The following is a 13,333-nucleotide window of genomic DNA, read 5'->3' as shown; positions in this document are numbered from 1 at the left end:
GTGTACTTCAGCGCTGTAGGGAGACAAATCTAGTGCTTAGTTGAGAAAAGAGTCATTTCATGGTACAACAAGGGATTATTCTTGGACATATTGTGTCCGAGAAAGGTATTGAGGTCGATAAGGCCAAAGTAGAGACCATTGCCAGATTAGCTCTACCGACCTCTGTGAGGCAAGTGCGTTCATTTTTAGGGCATGCAGGTTTCTATAGACGGTTCATTAAGGATTTTAGTCAGATTTCTAGACCGTTGTGTAACCTGTTGTCGAAAGACCAGTCGTTTGTGTTTGATGATGCCTGTCTGAAGGCATTCTTAGCCCTAAAGGAAGCTCTTACCACTGCTCCTATTCTCAGATCTCCTGAGTGGTCAGTGTCATTTGAGATTATGTGTGACGCTTTAGATTACGCGGTTGGAGCAATTTTAGGTCAGAAGATTGAGAAACGATCTCATGTTATTCATTATGCTAGTAGGACTCTTTCTGACACACAAATGCATTATACTACCACTGAGAAGGAGTTGCTAGCCGTTGTGTTTGCGCTTGAGAAGTTTCAATCATATTTGTTAGGCTCCAAAGTTATCATTTACTCAGATCATGCTGCATTGAGATATTTGATGAGTAAAAAGGATGCAAAACCGCATCTCATTCGTTAGATTCTTCTGTTACAAGAATTTGATCTCGAGATTCGAGATAAGAGAGGATGTGAGAACCTTGTAGCAGATCATTTGTCCAGACTGACTATGGATTTATCTAGTGATCAAGGACATATTGTTGATTCTTTTCCGGATGAGCAGTTATTTCATGTCAAGCGTCTACCCTGGTTCGCGGATATTATAAATTTCCTGGTTACTAGAGAGTATCCTGTGCATTGGAACCGGAATGAGAGAGATAGATTTTTTGCGCAAGTGAAGCATTATTTTTGGGAGGAACCAGAATTGTTTAGATCATGTTCGGATCAGATGATTCGGAGATGTGTGCCCGAAGAAGAGTATCATTCCATTTTATCTTTTTGTCATTCTTTGGCCTGTGGAGGTCATTTTTCTAGTCGAAAGACCGCTGCAAAGGTCCTTCAGTCTGGATTTTGGTGGCCCACACTTCATAGAGATGCTCACGAATTCTGTAGGAAGTGTTTGCGATGTCAGCAAACAGGTCACATTACCAAGCACGACATGATGCCTCTTTTACCTATTCTGATTATGGAGATTTTTGATGTTTGGGGCATTGATTTCATGGGTCCTTTTCCGCCGTCGTTTAGATTTACATATATTTTAGTGGCGGTCGATTATGTTTTAAAATGGGTCGAGGTCGTGGCCAACCAGACCAATGATCATAAAGAGGTGTTTCGATTTATCAAGCACAACATTTTTAGTCGGTTCGAAGTTCCTAGAGCGATCATCATTGATGGTGGTACGCACTTTCGTAATGTGCAAGTAGCTTCTTTACTTAGGAAATATTCTGTGCATCATCGAATTGCTACACCTTATCACCCGCAGACCAGTGGCCAAGTTGAGGTCTCTAACAGGGAGATCAAGAGGATTCTTGAAAAGACAGTTAGACCAGACCGCAAGGATTGGTCTCAGCGCCTTGATGACGCCCTGTGGGCTTATAGGACTGCTTTCAAGACCCCGATTGGTATGTCACCGTTTTGATTAGTTTTCAGGAAACCTTGCCATCTTCCTGTTGAGTTAGAGCATAGAGCATATTGGGCTATTAAAAAATTCAATTTCAATATGACCCAAGCTGGAGCCGAGAGAAAATTACAGTTGACTGAGTTAGAGAAATTGTGTAATGAGGCTTATGAGAGTGCAAAGATTTACAAGGGTCGAACTAAGCATTTTCATGATTGATATATTGTTAAGAAGCAATTCGATCCTGGTCAAAAGGTATGGCTTTATCATTCGCGTCTTCATCTTTTTCCAGGCAAGTTGAAGTCAAGATGGAATGGTCCATTTGTTGTGCATAAGGTGTTTCCACATGGAGCGATAGATCTTTTTGACCCTCGCACGAGTGCAATTTTTAAAGTAAATGGGCAACGACTGAAGCCTTATATCTCAGATACTGTGATAGGACATGACATTGAGGATGTTGATCTTTTAGAAGTTTAGGGCTCACACATGTTTGTATATATTTTAAGATTTTGTAAATATTCATAGAAAAAGCATATTTTTTTTTAGTTTGCTTTCATATAGTTCATGTGCATAATGCATAGATCATGTTCAACGTAGGCATACTTTCACATTTTAGATTTCATTGAGTTTACTTTCTTTCCCTCATTGATTTCGTCTCATGTGCATTCATTTAGTTTCTTATAAGCATGGGGGTTTGCCACTGGGACAGTGTCATTCAAGCATGGGGGAGGGTGTAGTATCTCACTGACATATTTTTGTCTACGTTTTTGCATATGTTTACACATCTCTCATGAAAAATAGGTTTTTAAAGAAAAAGTTTGAATTGATATGAATGTTATTTCAAATCTGATGTTTTTAGAGGATTTTTAAGCCCCATGAAATTTTTTTCTGACATAGATCTAGAAATTATGGTTGTTTATGCGGATTTCAAAGAAATGATGATAAATACATGTTAGAGTTTATTTTGAATCACAAATATTAATATACACAGTTCTATTTTTGAAAAACTAAGCAAATGAACAAAAGCGTAAAAATGAGCTCAAGAGAGAAAAAAGAAGCATGTGTTAGGTTGTTTGGATAATTCCACAATCTTTAGTAGATGGGACTTAGATGTAAGTTAAAACTTTTAAATCCATTTCGAAAAAGAGAGTGAAAAACTTCATGATCCTAAGTAGCTGAGAACAGATACAAGTTGAAATGTTTGAATCTCACATTGCAAAGGTGAATGAAGGAAGTCACTTTTATGTCTTAGTTGATATCTTTTGGTATGCATTGAAAAAGTATAGAAGATATTGACATTGCACAAGGCATAAAAGCAGACCACACACAAGCTATAAGAGAAGAATGAATGCGCAAAAAGAAAAAGCGTGAAAAAAAAGGAAAAAAAAAGAGCTTAAAAAGAAAGGAAAGTTCAGTGCTTAGAAGTGTGATTTAGAAAATCTGTGCAGAAAACATATGAGTGAGGATAAGTAAATAATAACTTGTTTTTATTGGATTTTCTAAGAATAAAACATAAATAATTGTGATATTTAGAAAGGTGAAAGAAATTCTTTTTCTGTGGTGGTATATAAAAGACTCTAATTATATTGTGATTTTGAAATAACAGGAAATATTTGTGAAAATAAAGTCTTTGATTATCTACTACTTATGAGGATGAGTAATATTTTGCATACATGACAAAGATGTTTGTGGGTAGCATCACTGCAAACCCTCACGAGACCTTACTCGTCCACTGGGGTAACCCAAGGGTTGAAAGGGTTTGTTGCATGAGCTAAATGCAACAGTGATTCCTACGAAAGTGAGTTAGGTGATAGTTTCATTTCATGCATTTTTCTAGTTTGCTCGAGGACTAGCAAAACATAAGCATGGGGGTATTTGATCATGCATAGATTTTTAGGTAAATTTTACATGAAATATGCATGATTTCATATTAAAATCAATTAAAAAACCCATCTTTATGCTAGATAGAGCATTTTAATAAAAAAATTAAAAAAAGTAGAAAAATAGCTTTGTTTTGCAATTTAGTATACATTTGTATATTGTTAGTTTTCTTTATAAAAAAAATATAGATTTTTTTATTAAAGATACATATTAGAGTAGTTATTTTTTCTAAAATAAAAGAAAAAAAATTATTAGAATTAGATTAGTATTAGTATAGAATATTGTAAATATTTTTTTTTGGAATAGGTTTGTAGAGTTTTTAATAAATTTTGGGACCTTTTTGAAAAACTGAAAAAAAAATTAACAAACCGATTTTGAGACTTCTTTAAAAACTCGAGAAAGGGGAATTTTTCCCCCGGCTCTCACCATCTGGCGCCAAAGTTTTTTTCCCTTCTGGTTTCTCTCTTCGTTCTTCCTTTTCTGTTCGGATTGATCCTTTCCCCTTCTTTTCCTTATCTTTCTCAGATTTCTCCTCTTTCTTTTGCTTCTTTATCCTCAATTCGGCAGAGCTTCTTCAATCAGCAACGACGTATACAGTGGAGGCCACTTCTTTTCTGTTCCATCCGGTTCACGGTAATTTCTTCTTCTTCTTCTTCTTCTTCTACATTCATCTTCTTCTTCTGGTTCACTTAATGAATTCAGGTTGTGTTGCTGTGTAAAGAAAAACTAAAAAAAAAAAGAAAGAAAAACAGAAAGAAAAAAAAATTTAAACTCGATCATTTATGTTTCTGAATTTTTTTTTTGCCGATTTTTTATTTTGTAATTGATGTTGTAGTTAGATGAACGTTGATTCTAAATTCTAGTTTACATTCTGAAATCCATAGTTTCTTTGATTTAAAAATCTGTCGCCGGATTCCAATACTGTTCTTTAAAATTTTTGATCGATCATCTGGATCGATTTCTGTTTTTTTTTTTCGGCGATAATTTTTCCGGCGATCATTTTTTAAATCTTCTTGAAAGAGAGTTCAGGTACCAATCAGAGCTATGGATCTGTTGTAGATGCTGCCGTAATCCGGATACAATGTTCAGTTGCCTGCAATCGGAGCTATGGATTGGCTGTAAATGCTGTTACGATGTGTCATGAAAAATTTGTAGCCGATCGAAATCTTCAATCTCTAGCATGATTTGCATTTGATCAATGACTGATGTTGATCCAATCACTGTTGAGTTGAGTATTGTGTTTGCTATATAGTGGTCAGAATCGTGCATAGGAGTGTGTATCGAGTGTTTACTGTTCCGGTGAACACTGATTTGATCAGAGGTTCAGTTGATTTCCAGTTTGCTGTTTACATCTTTCAGATTGAACTCTTATTGCTGTGTAACATTCTGGTCAAATGTTCTGTGTAAATCCAGTGAAAATTTGATTTCCGGCACTGATTGTTTCCCAAGTAAATCGACATATATCGGAAATTTAAATTTGGCATTTGAACAATTAGATCCATCGGTAATCTAAACCATTCTTTTTACTGTTTTCGGTGGAATTCAATCTGAGCCCCAGATTTGTACTGCTATTAACTGTATTAGTTTTGAATTTTGCTGAATGTTAAGTGGATTTCTACTGTTCATTTTATGATGAACTGTTGAATGTAACTGAAGGTTAACTATATGTTAATCACTGAATTTCATTGGTTTTTATTGTTTTGAGTGATAGAGTTAGTTGTTTAGTCAAGTGACTAGTTAGCTGTTAGTTTATCGAATTGTTAGGGATTAGTATAATAATTTTGTTTGAATCAGTTAAGCAACATGTAATTGTTAGATCAGATAAGTGATTAGTTCATTAAATGTCAGTTAATTGAATAGTATTAGTTGCAAGTTAATGAAATTGTTAGTTAATTAGTTAGTCAAAGTCATCTTCAAGTATAATAATTCAATTAGAATTCTTGCATACTTGCATTCATATTTTAGCATTTAGTAGTTTAGTATAATTTTTACTTTTATCTCATGTACTGCTCGTGCTCATTTGACTTGTGCAGGATAGCACATGAGTGGAGCTGAAACACATACGTGACACGGAAGGGTGCAAGAGTAGAAGTTTTTTTTTTACTTTTTAGTTTAAAATTAGGAATTTAATTCTGGGTTTGTAAATATTGCTTTTTATGCCCTCTGCGAAGGGTATTCATTTGTTGTAATAGTTAGGTGTTTTTACTTTTCTCGTACATTTTACATTTTATAATTTGACAATAAAGAAATAGTTTAGATTTGTGTGTTTGAATACGAAATATTCTCGTTCCCTGAGTTCGACACGGTCTCAATCACTAGTGAGAACCGGTTTTTATTTGATGTCTGGTTTTCACATGTTTTACATATAAAAATCTTTTCAAAATTACAACGATTCAAAAGAAGACATCAATATACCATGAATAGTCATCAATAAAGGTGACAAAATTTTTCGCCTGTGTAATAGAGGATAAACGGTCTACATACATCCGTATGGACTATCTCCAATATCTTACTACTGCGTTTGACACCCTCTTTATATGTGTTTGTTTGCTTAGCCTTTATGCAATCAACACATGGGTCATTATTGGTAAAATCTAGAGATTTCAAGATCCCTTCATTTACAAGTCTCTTTATTTTATTTTCAGAGATATGACCCAACCTTCGATGCTAAAGCATGTATGATTCATCATTAATCATGCTACGTTTATTCCCAACCAATGCGTATTCAGAAGTCAAAGACTCCTGAGTTTGGATCCTCACGTTCAATTTATACAAACCATCATAAACTGATGCAGAACCAATTTCAATAGAATTTCTGTATATGAATAACTTAGAATTTTCAAATTTAAAGCAATATTCAATTTTGAAATTGAAATTAATTTTCTACTATATGATGGAACATAAAAGACATCATGAATATCCAAATCTACACCTATATCTAAAGTGATCCTGCAGGTCCCAACACCTTCACATGCGAACGCATCTTGTTTCTCAAATAGATGCTCTTCTCATGCATTGTTGGTTCTCTTCTGTTCAGGAACGACTTTAGACAGCTGAAAATATGAACAGTAGCGCCAGAGTCATTCCACCAGCTATTTTCAGGAATTTGTAATAAATTATATTCATGAGAAACAAATGATAAATTATCTTTTTTTTCAACCACTTCTTGTACTTTATGCAATCAGCCTTCCTGTGTTCCTTCTTGCAAAAGAAGCACTTTATGGGAGCAGAGTCGGATTGCTTGCCTTGGGATGTCTTATCCCTTGTTGACTTCTTCCTAGCATTTTTCTTGAATGCATTCTTTTTTTGTCTTACCTTGTAGCCATGAGAAGCCATATAAGCACTTTGCACCTTCTCTCCTTTTAATCTCTCTTCCTCTTCAACATACTTAGACATAAGTTCATTGAATGTTCATTCATCATTATGTGTGTTATAAGAGATTTTGAAAGGTCAATACTCCAAGGGTAAGGACGCCAAAATCAAATGCACTAGAAAAGAATCAGAAATGGTCAACTTCATGTCATTCAGCTGAGACGCTATGTTCCTCATTTCCAAAATATGCTGACGAATATTACCCCCTCCAGAATATTTCATAGTTATAAACTTTGACATTAAGGTACTGGCTCTGGCCTTATTTGAACTTACAAACTGTGCCTCAATGACACTCAGGAATTTTCTCACTGTTCTGCATTATGGGATGTCACTACGAATATTCTTAGCTACCTTAGATTGCAAAAGCAACAAGCTAAGCCTATTTGAGCGCTCTCACTTCTCAAAAGTAATCTTTTGATCAGCAGTACTTTGATCAGTCAGGGCAGCGGGTTCATCTATCCTTAGGGCTAGATCTCAATCCATATACCCTAATGTAAATAAAACAGTTTCTTTTCAATAACTAAAGTTAGATTTATCAAGAAAAGGTATTGAACTTGAGTCATCTAAAATCACAGAACTAGAAACTACATGACAAAAGACATGTATCAAAAGAAAGCATATACGAGACAAGCTTGATGGAAAAAGCAATAAATAAAAAGCCTTGAATATGCTTATTTCGAGGCGAGTGCAGGGGGTCATCAGTGTCCTACTTTGGTACGAGCTCCGACACGCATAATCACTACGCCTACCGACCATAGTTGGTAAAACTGATGCTCATGTGAAGCTAGACCATCAACACATGGTACCTTTGGATACACATGTGCAATGTATCTCAACACATTTGCCTCATTTTACCCTACCTAAATTCCAAACACGATGAAACTACCTTTGGGTTGTTTATCGTTGAATCTAAGTACAACTGTAATATTGGCTAAATCCATATGATAGTATAAAAATTTGACAATATACATATATTCAATTACTTTAATGACATTAATTCACTAAGTCATCTAGTTATCCTTGATGCCAATGTTATACATTCATTTATGCATGCATAATTACAAATAAAATGCATGAACAATAACAAAAGCCAAACTTAAATGGGTAAAACTCTGGGTCCTTAAGCAGAGACCGGTCTGAAAGCACTCTGAATCGGTCTGAAACAACCCCGAACCGATCATCTAAGGGTCTGAACCGGTTATGAACCTTATAAACTGGTGTCAAGTAAGAACAAAACTTCATAAAACCCTATAACCGTATGCCAAAATTCATGTATTTTTTTATATTTATGAAAATAATGTCTCAACGTCTTGAAACCGGTGAGAAACTGGAAGTAATCGGTCAACAATGGCGGTGAACCAATCCCGAAAATGGGGCCAAATAAGTCCCAGATCCGGTTCAGACCAAATAGTGCCTGGACCCTTACTGGATTCGGGTCTGACCCGATTACTCACCGGATCCGGGTCAAACCCGGTACAAACCAGATCCAGGTCAGACCCGGTACAAACCAGATTCAGGTCAGACCCGGTATTAACCAAATCCGGGTCAGACCCGATATTAATCAGATTTGAGTCAGACCCGATATTAACTAGATCCAGGTCAGACCCGATATTAATTGGATCCAGGTCAGACCCGATATTAACCGGATCCGGGTCAGACCTGGCATAAACCGAAATGGATCCATACCCGAACCCGATCTGGATCCTGTATAAAATTAAAAAAAATAGGAAATCTGAGGGTTTCTGTTTTCTGTAAAAATGAAAAAAAAGAGAAGGCTTGCCCTCTTGGCTTGCCGACGACAGATGTCACCTGTCAGCGACCGATGTCGCCTGCTGGTGACCCACGCATCCTGCCGGCGACCCACCTTTCAACGATCCATGTCGCCTTCCCGGCGACCCGCCTGTCGGCATCCCATGTCGAAAAAAATCCAGCGAGCCTGATCTATAGAGGAACCTCACGTAAAAAAAGAGGGCTTTTCAAACCCCTTTTCGGCGATCAACGAAGAGGAGTTCGACGAAAACACCCCCTACCCACAACGATGATGCATCCCGGTGTCGACAACATCATCTTCCAACGATGACCCTGACGGAAAACTCCCTTTCAATGAAAGGGTTCCATCAGCGACCAGTCAATCCAGATGCTGGTCAATCCAAACGACATGGAGGTCCAGCGATAGCGACACTCCGACGATGGATTTGTGATGTCAGCGATGCCGACGATCATAGCCCCTCAACGCCCAACGACCGAGGAAGGTAGCAAAGGGGGGTTTTTAAAACCCCTTTTCGGATGCTGGCAAAAGATGTTGACGGTGAACCCCCGCGACCCTAACGACGGTTGATCACCCTGCAGCCCGATGACCACAGGTAAATATCCCATACCATTTTTTTTACTGTCGCCCCACGACGACAGTCGTCGTCTACCGGTGACACCATGTCGCCCCACGGCAACCTGCTATCAACTGCCAGCAACGTCAATGTCACCCCATGGCAATGTCGCTCTGCCAAAAAAGCTCAGTCGCCTCATGGCGACAGTCGCCGAAAAACACCATCGAGCTTGCCCTGGATGCAGGGTGTGGGCCCATAACCCAATGTTGGTGTCAACCAGCGCACAAATAGAAAACAACAGAAAAGCGGTGGAGAGCATACCTGATGCGGCCATCGGAGAACCAGATCAATGGCAGTGGTGCTGGTGGCTGGGATAGGGTGAGCTTATTCAGCAGTCAGTGAGCAGGATCTCTCTTTCCTCTATTTATGAAAAATGCTCAGAAAAGGCAATTTTTTTAACCCTCTTCTATGTTTTTCTCTGTATACTCTCTCATATTAGGGTCGCTCATGGATACCCTTTTGTAGTTGTAGCGAGGGAAACGGTTACGTAAACGTTTCCTTTCTTGTTTTCCATATGTTTATAGGAAGGGACTATATAAGGGGAAAGTTACCATAAGTGGGTAACTGCCACTATGTGTGGCTTATCCCAACAAAGTCATGTTGTATGTAGCCAATAGAGGATGCACCAATTATCCGTTCAACTTGTGCATATGTGATGTGAGATGAATTTAACCATGAAAAAGTACGTTCAGTGTTAGATCAAGCGAATTATTTGAACATTAAATTCAAGATGAAAACTGTTATTTGAACATTAAATTCAAGATGAAAGCTGTTATTTGAACATTAAATTCAAGATCAAAGCTGTGTGTGTATGTATGTGCAAGCCTGTACATGTTTCTTTGAAAAGTTATTTTACATTCAGAATGACAATTCTTTGTCACCAGCAATTGCAATGGGCAGTTGCACAATGCACCATGGGAATCTTGAATTGAAAAGTAAACAGTAAAAGCAAAGTTTGTATTCTTGATGTAAAAATGTATAAACATAAACACATCAATCTTCTATTTCACTTTTACAGAAGAAGAATAAGGAGCAGATGCTCTAGCACTAGAGTGACTGCTGCTCTCAATCCTACATTCTCTTCCACTCTTTGCACTCAAAGATGGGAACGACATCTTGAATTTTGCAACATTGACCTGCTTTCCTGATGTGCAGCCATGGTCCACAGGAAACCTATGCTTCAAACATGTTTTCTTCTCACATGTCTTGCAGGTGACAGCATTGGAGAAGGTCAACACTTCCTTGCATCCTTTTACTGGGCACTTGGGCTTCTGCTTCAAGCGTGGATCGCAAGTCCTTGATGCCTTGTGTTTCTCCAGCACCATCTTCATCATCTCCACCTGCTCGTCGCTATTGTCGTCACCATCACAATTGGTTTTCTTCTTGTCTCCCTTTACCTCAATAGATGTTGAGCACACATCACATACTACTACCACCCTGCTATTGTGCTCTGCTCTTGGGCATTTGTGGGATCTATAGCCCCTGTGTTCTAAACAAAAGACCTGTTGGACAAAACGGCATAATCTTGCTGTTATTATGTGATTCATAACTTAGAGGTTAATTGATTAGTGTCTCATGAAATTCTGTATTAGAATTAGTTTTGAGTTGAATAGCTTGATGAATTTGATTTCAAGTCATCTATAGAAATCTTTGAGTTCAATATAGAAAGAAAAAAGGGATTATGACCACCTGCTATGTCGACAATTTGCTATTCTATTACATCAAATTAAAGCAATTTTGTGACTCCATACGTGAGGAATTCAAATAGGACCTGGAATTTTCTAGAAGTATTTTCTCCAAAAGAAAGAAAATGTAAAATTTCTTTTCCATGACAGAAAAACAAGATATTGGTTGATCCAAATAAAAATCTCTGATCAGAAACTCCCCATAAGTTAGTTTCTCAATAACATAATTGGTTATGATACCAAATCCAAGATTATCAAAATATGTATAGCCAACTTGATCCTGACTCATCCAAGTCATCATAATAGACCAAAAAAGAGGGTCCATCACCAATCTACAAACCTGACCCATCACCCATGCAACTGGGTTCCGATCCTAGCCCTCCAATTTGGGGTTGGTGCTATAGGGGTGGGCTTGGTTTATGAGAAGGGATTGATTCTATGTTAGATAAGATTAAAACATCAAAATATAGATGGGTTTCTGTTGGTATCATATAACAAGAAGATGGAATTAAAAAAATTACCTTTTTGCATCCATCACACTTGAATGGGAGGAAATCTAGTTGATGGCATTCATCAAATTGGCAGTGCCTCCCCACATCAAGAAGATCTCTTCCTCCATCTCCCATCATGGTTTTCTTCGATCTAATTTGGAACAGATTCTCGTCTCCTGTTGAAGTTCCTTATACGTAAAGGAAGGCAGGATGTGTGATTGGAAGGAGATATTTATAGGTTAGCAATCTTGGGCAGGAAGTCAAATTTGAGATGAGTTTACTTTTTGAGAGACGCTTTTTTTGAAATTTCATACAAACTGTTCAGGAAAATTCTAGAAAAACGCGGTCTAATCCCTGAAGAGATAACGGCTTTCACCCGGACCCGACCCATACTAAACCCTATAGGGTCTTGGTGATAAATAAGAAGGTTCCAATAGAATCCTGATGGGACCCTAAAAGTCCGATTAATATATGGAGCTGGGTATGGTTTATGAACTTTCATACCAGACCTTAACAAAACCCAGGTTCTAACTAAGATCCACAAACTTTCAGTGTGAAAAGGATAAAAAGTATAAATTTACCTGGTTCACGTAATCTTTATATGATCTGGGTATGGTTTCTCTTATGGCGGGTCTGGTTGAACTCAGATCTGATACCAAAATCAGGTCTAGTTCTGGTTTCACATGGGTCCAAACCAAACCCAACCCGTTGATACCTCTAATTGGAATATCGGATATGAGTCACAGAAACCACCTTGCAGTCGAGTATTCCGACAAGGTACCATATTGTTAATATTTACAAAGAGGGGCCTTACCACTTAGAGACGTCAATGGATCAGATTTGGGTTGGATATCAATTTGTCCAATTCGGTAGTGTCATAATGGGATTTGAACCTGGTTTGCAGATTTTCATCTGAATTTTGAACCAAGTCCAAACCAAGTCTGAATCTGACAGATAATCTGACCGGTTAGTTACAAAATATATCCAATTAGATACTTAGATCGGAGTTCAATATTGCCCTTTTTCCATCCCACTCTGAATTTGAATTCTGAATCCCAATAGGCTAGATCCGACTAGGCTGGATTTGGTAATGCCTATATCTGAACTGGTCGGACCCTTTTACGTTCCACCCCACCAGTTTTTTTTTTTGAAAGGCAAGCTGGGGTTAGGGCAGACCCCTACCAGTTATACAATTATACCATTGGGTTTTGAACCTGCAACGTCCCAACACAAGGTGATGTGCACTTGCTGCTCCTACTGGACAAGTGGGGCCCCCGTTGGTTGCTCGCTAGATTTTTACCAAGGGCATGAATCCACTGGAGTAAATTGCAAAAAAAAAAAGTATTAAGTCATTGGCTACCCTCGCGGACAAGGAACCTCCTAATTTCATGAATGTGTTCAACATGGTCAAAATAGTAGGAATCAACCTTTATATCATAGTTTTTGAAGGCTAAAGAAACAAATATGGCGACTCCTTCCCTGGGGCAAGGTATAGTTTTACGCTGTCAGGATAGCGACAGCGATCGTAAATATTGCAAGCAGAACCAGCACAGCTACATCTACGTCCCTGATTCACTTAACTAGTTTTAAAAATTTGTAAAATATAAAATTAAATAAAAAATAAACTTTGAAATGATCCGATTCAGAAATTATTCAATTCGGACTGGCTTTCATGCTTTTTCTAAGAAACCGATTCAATTAGTGAACCGACTTTAACAACACTGCTTCATTCTACGGGCCGGGTCTACAATTTCGTTCATACCCAGGCGTGAACCTGGACCTTGATCAAATTGTCTTGGATTCAGTTCAATCTTTAGACCTAATTAAAAAATAGGTATGTTTTATACACAACCTGGTTAATGCCCAAACCCATTAACCCACGCAGGTCTACTCGGGTC

At 37.8% G+C, this 13,333-nt stretch overlaps 1 protein-coding gene across 1 annotated transcript; it reads right to left on the bottom strand.

Moving 5' to 3' along the window:
- Positions 1–10,093: 10,093 nt before the first annotated feature.
- Positions 10,094–11,641, bottom strand: PMZ (zinc finger (AN1-like) family protein). The gene is made up of 2 exons (XM_089985000.1): positions 11,466–11,641; positions 10,094–10,761 (listed from the first exon to the last, which is right to left on the bottom strand). Exons 1-2 carry the CDS (start codon positions 11,571–11,573, stop codon positions 10,261–10,263), a joined length of 609 nt encoding a protein of 202 aa, XP_089841126.1. The 5' UTR covers positions 11,574–11,641; the 3' UTR covers positions 10,094–10,260.
- Between the last annotated feature and the right edge of the window lie 1,692 nt (positions 11,642–13,333).

The sequence above is a fragment of the Nuphar pumila genome, chromosome 13 (genome assembly GCF_984573655.1).
Source record: "Nuphar pumila chromosome 13, dmNupPumi1.hap1.1, whole genome shotgun sequence".
Classification (NCBI taxonomy): Eukaryota; Viridiplantae; Streptophyta; class Magnoliopsida; order Nymphaeales; family Nymphaeaceae; genus Nuphar; species Nuphar pumila.
This window is presented reverse-complemented; position numbering and strand designations above follow the sequence as displayed.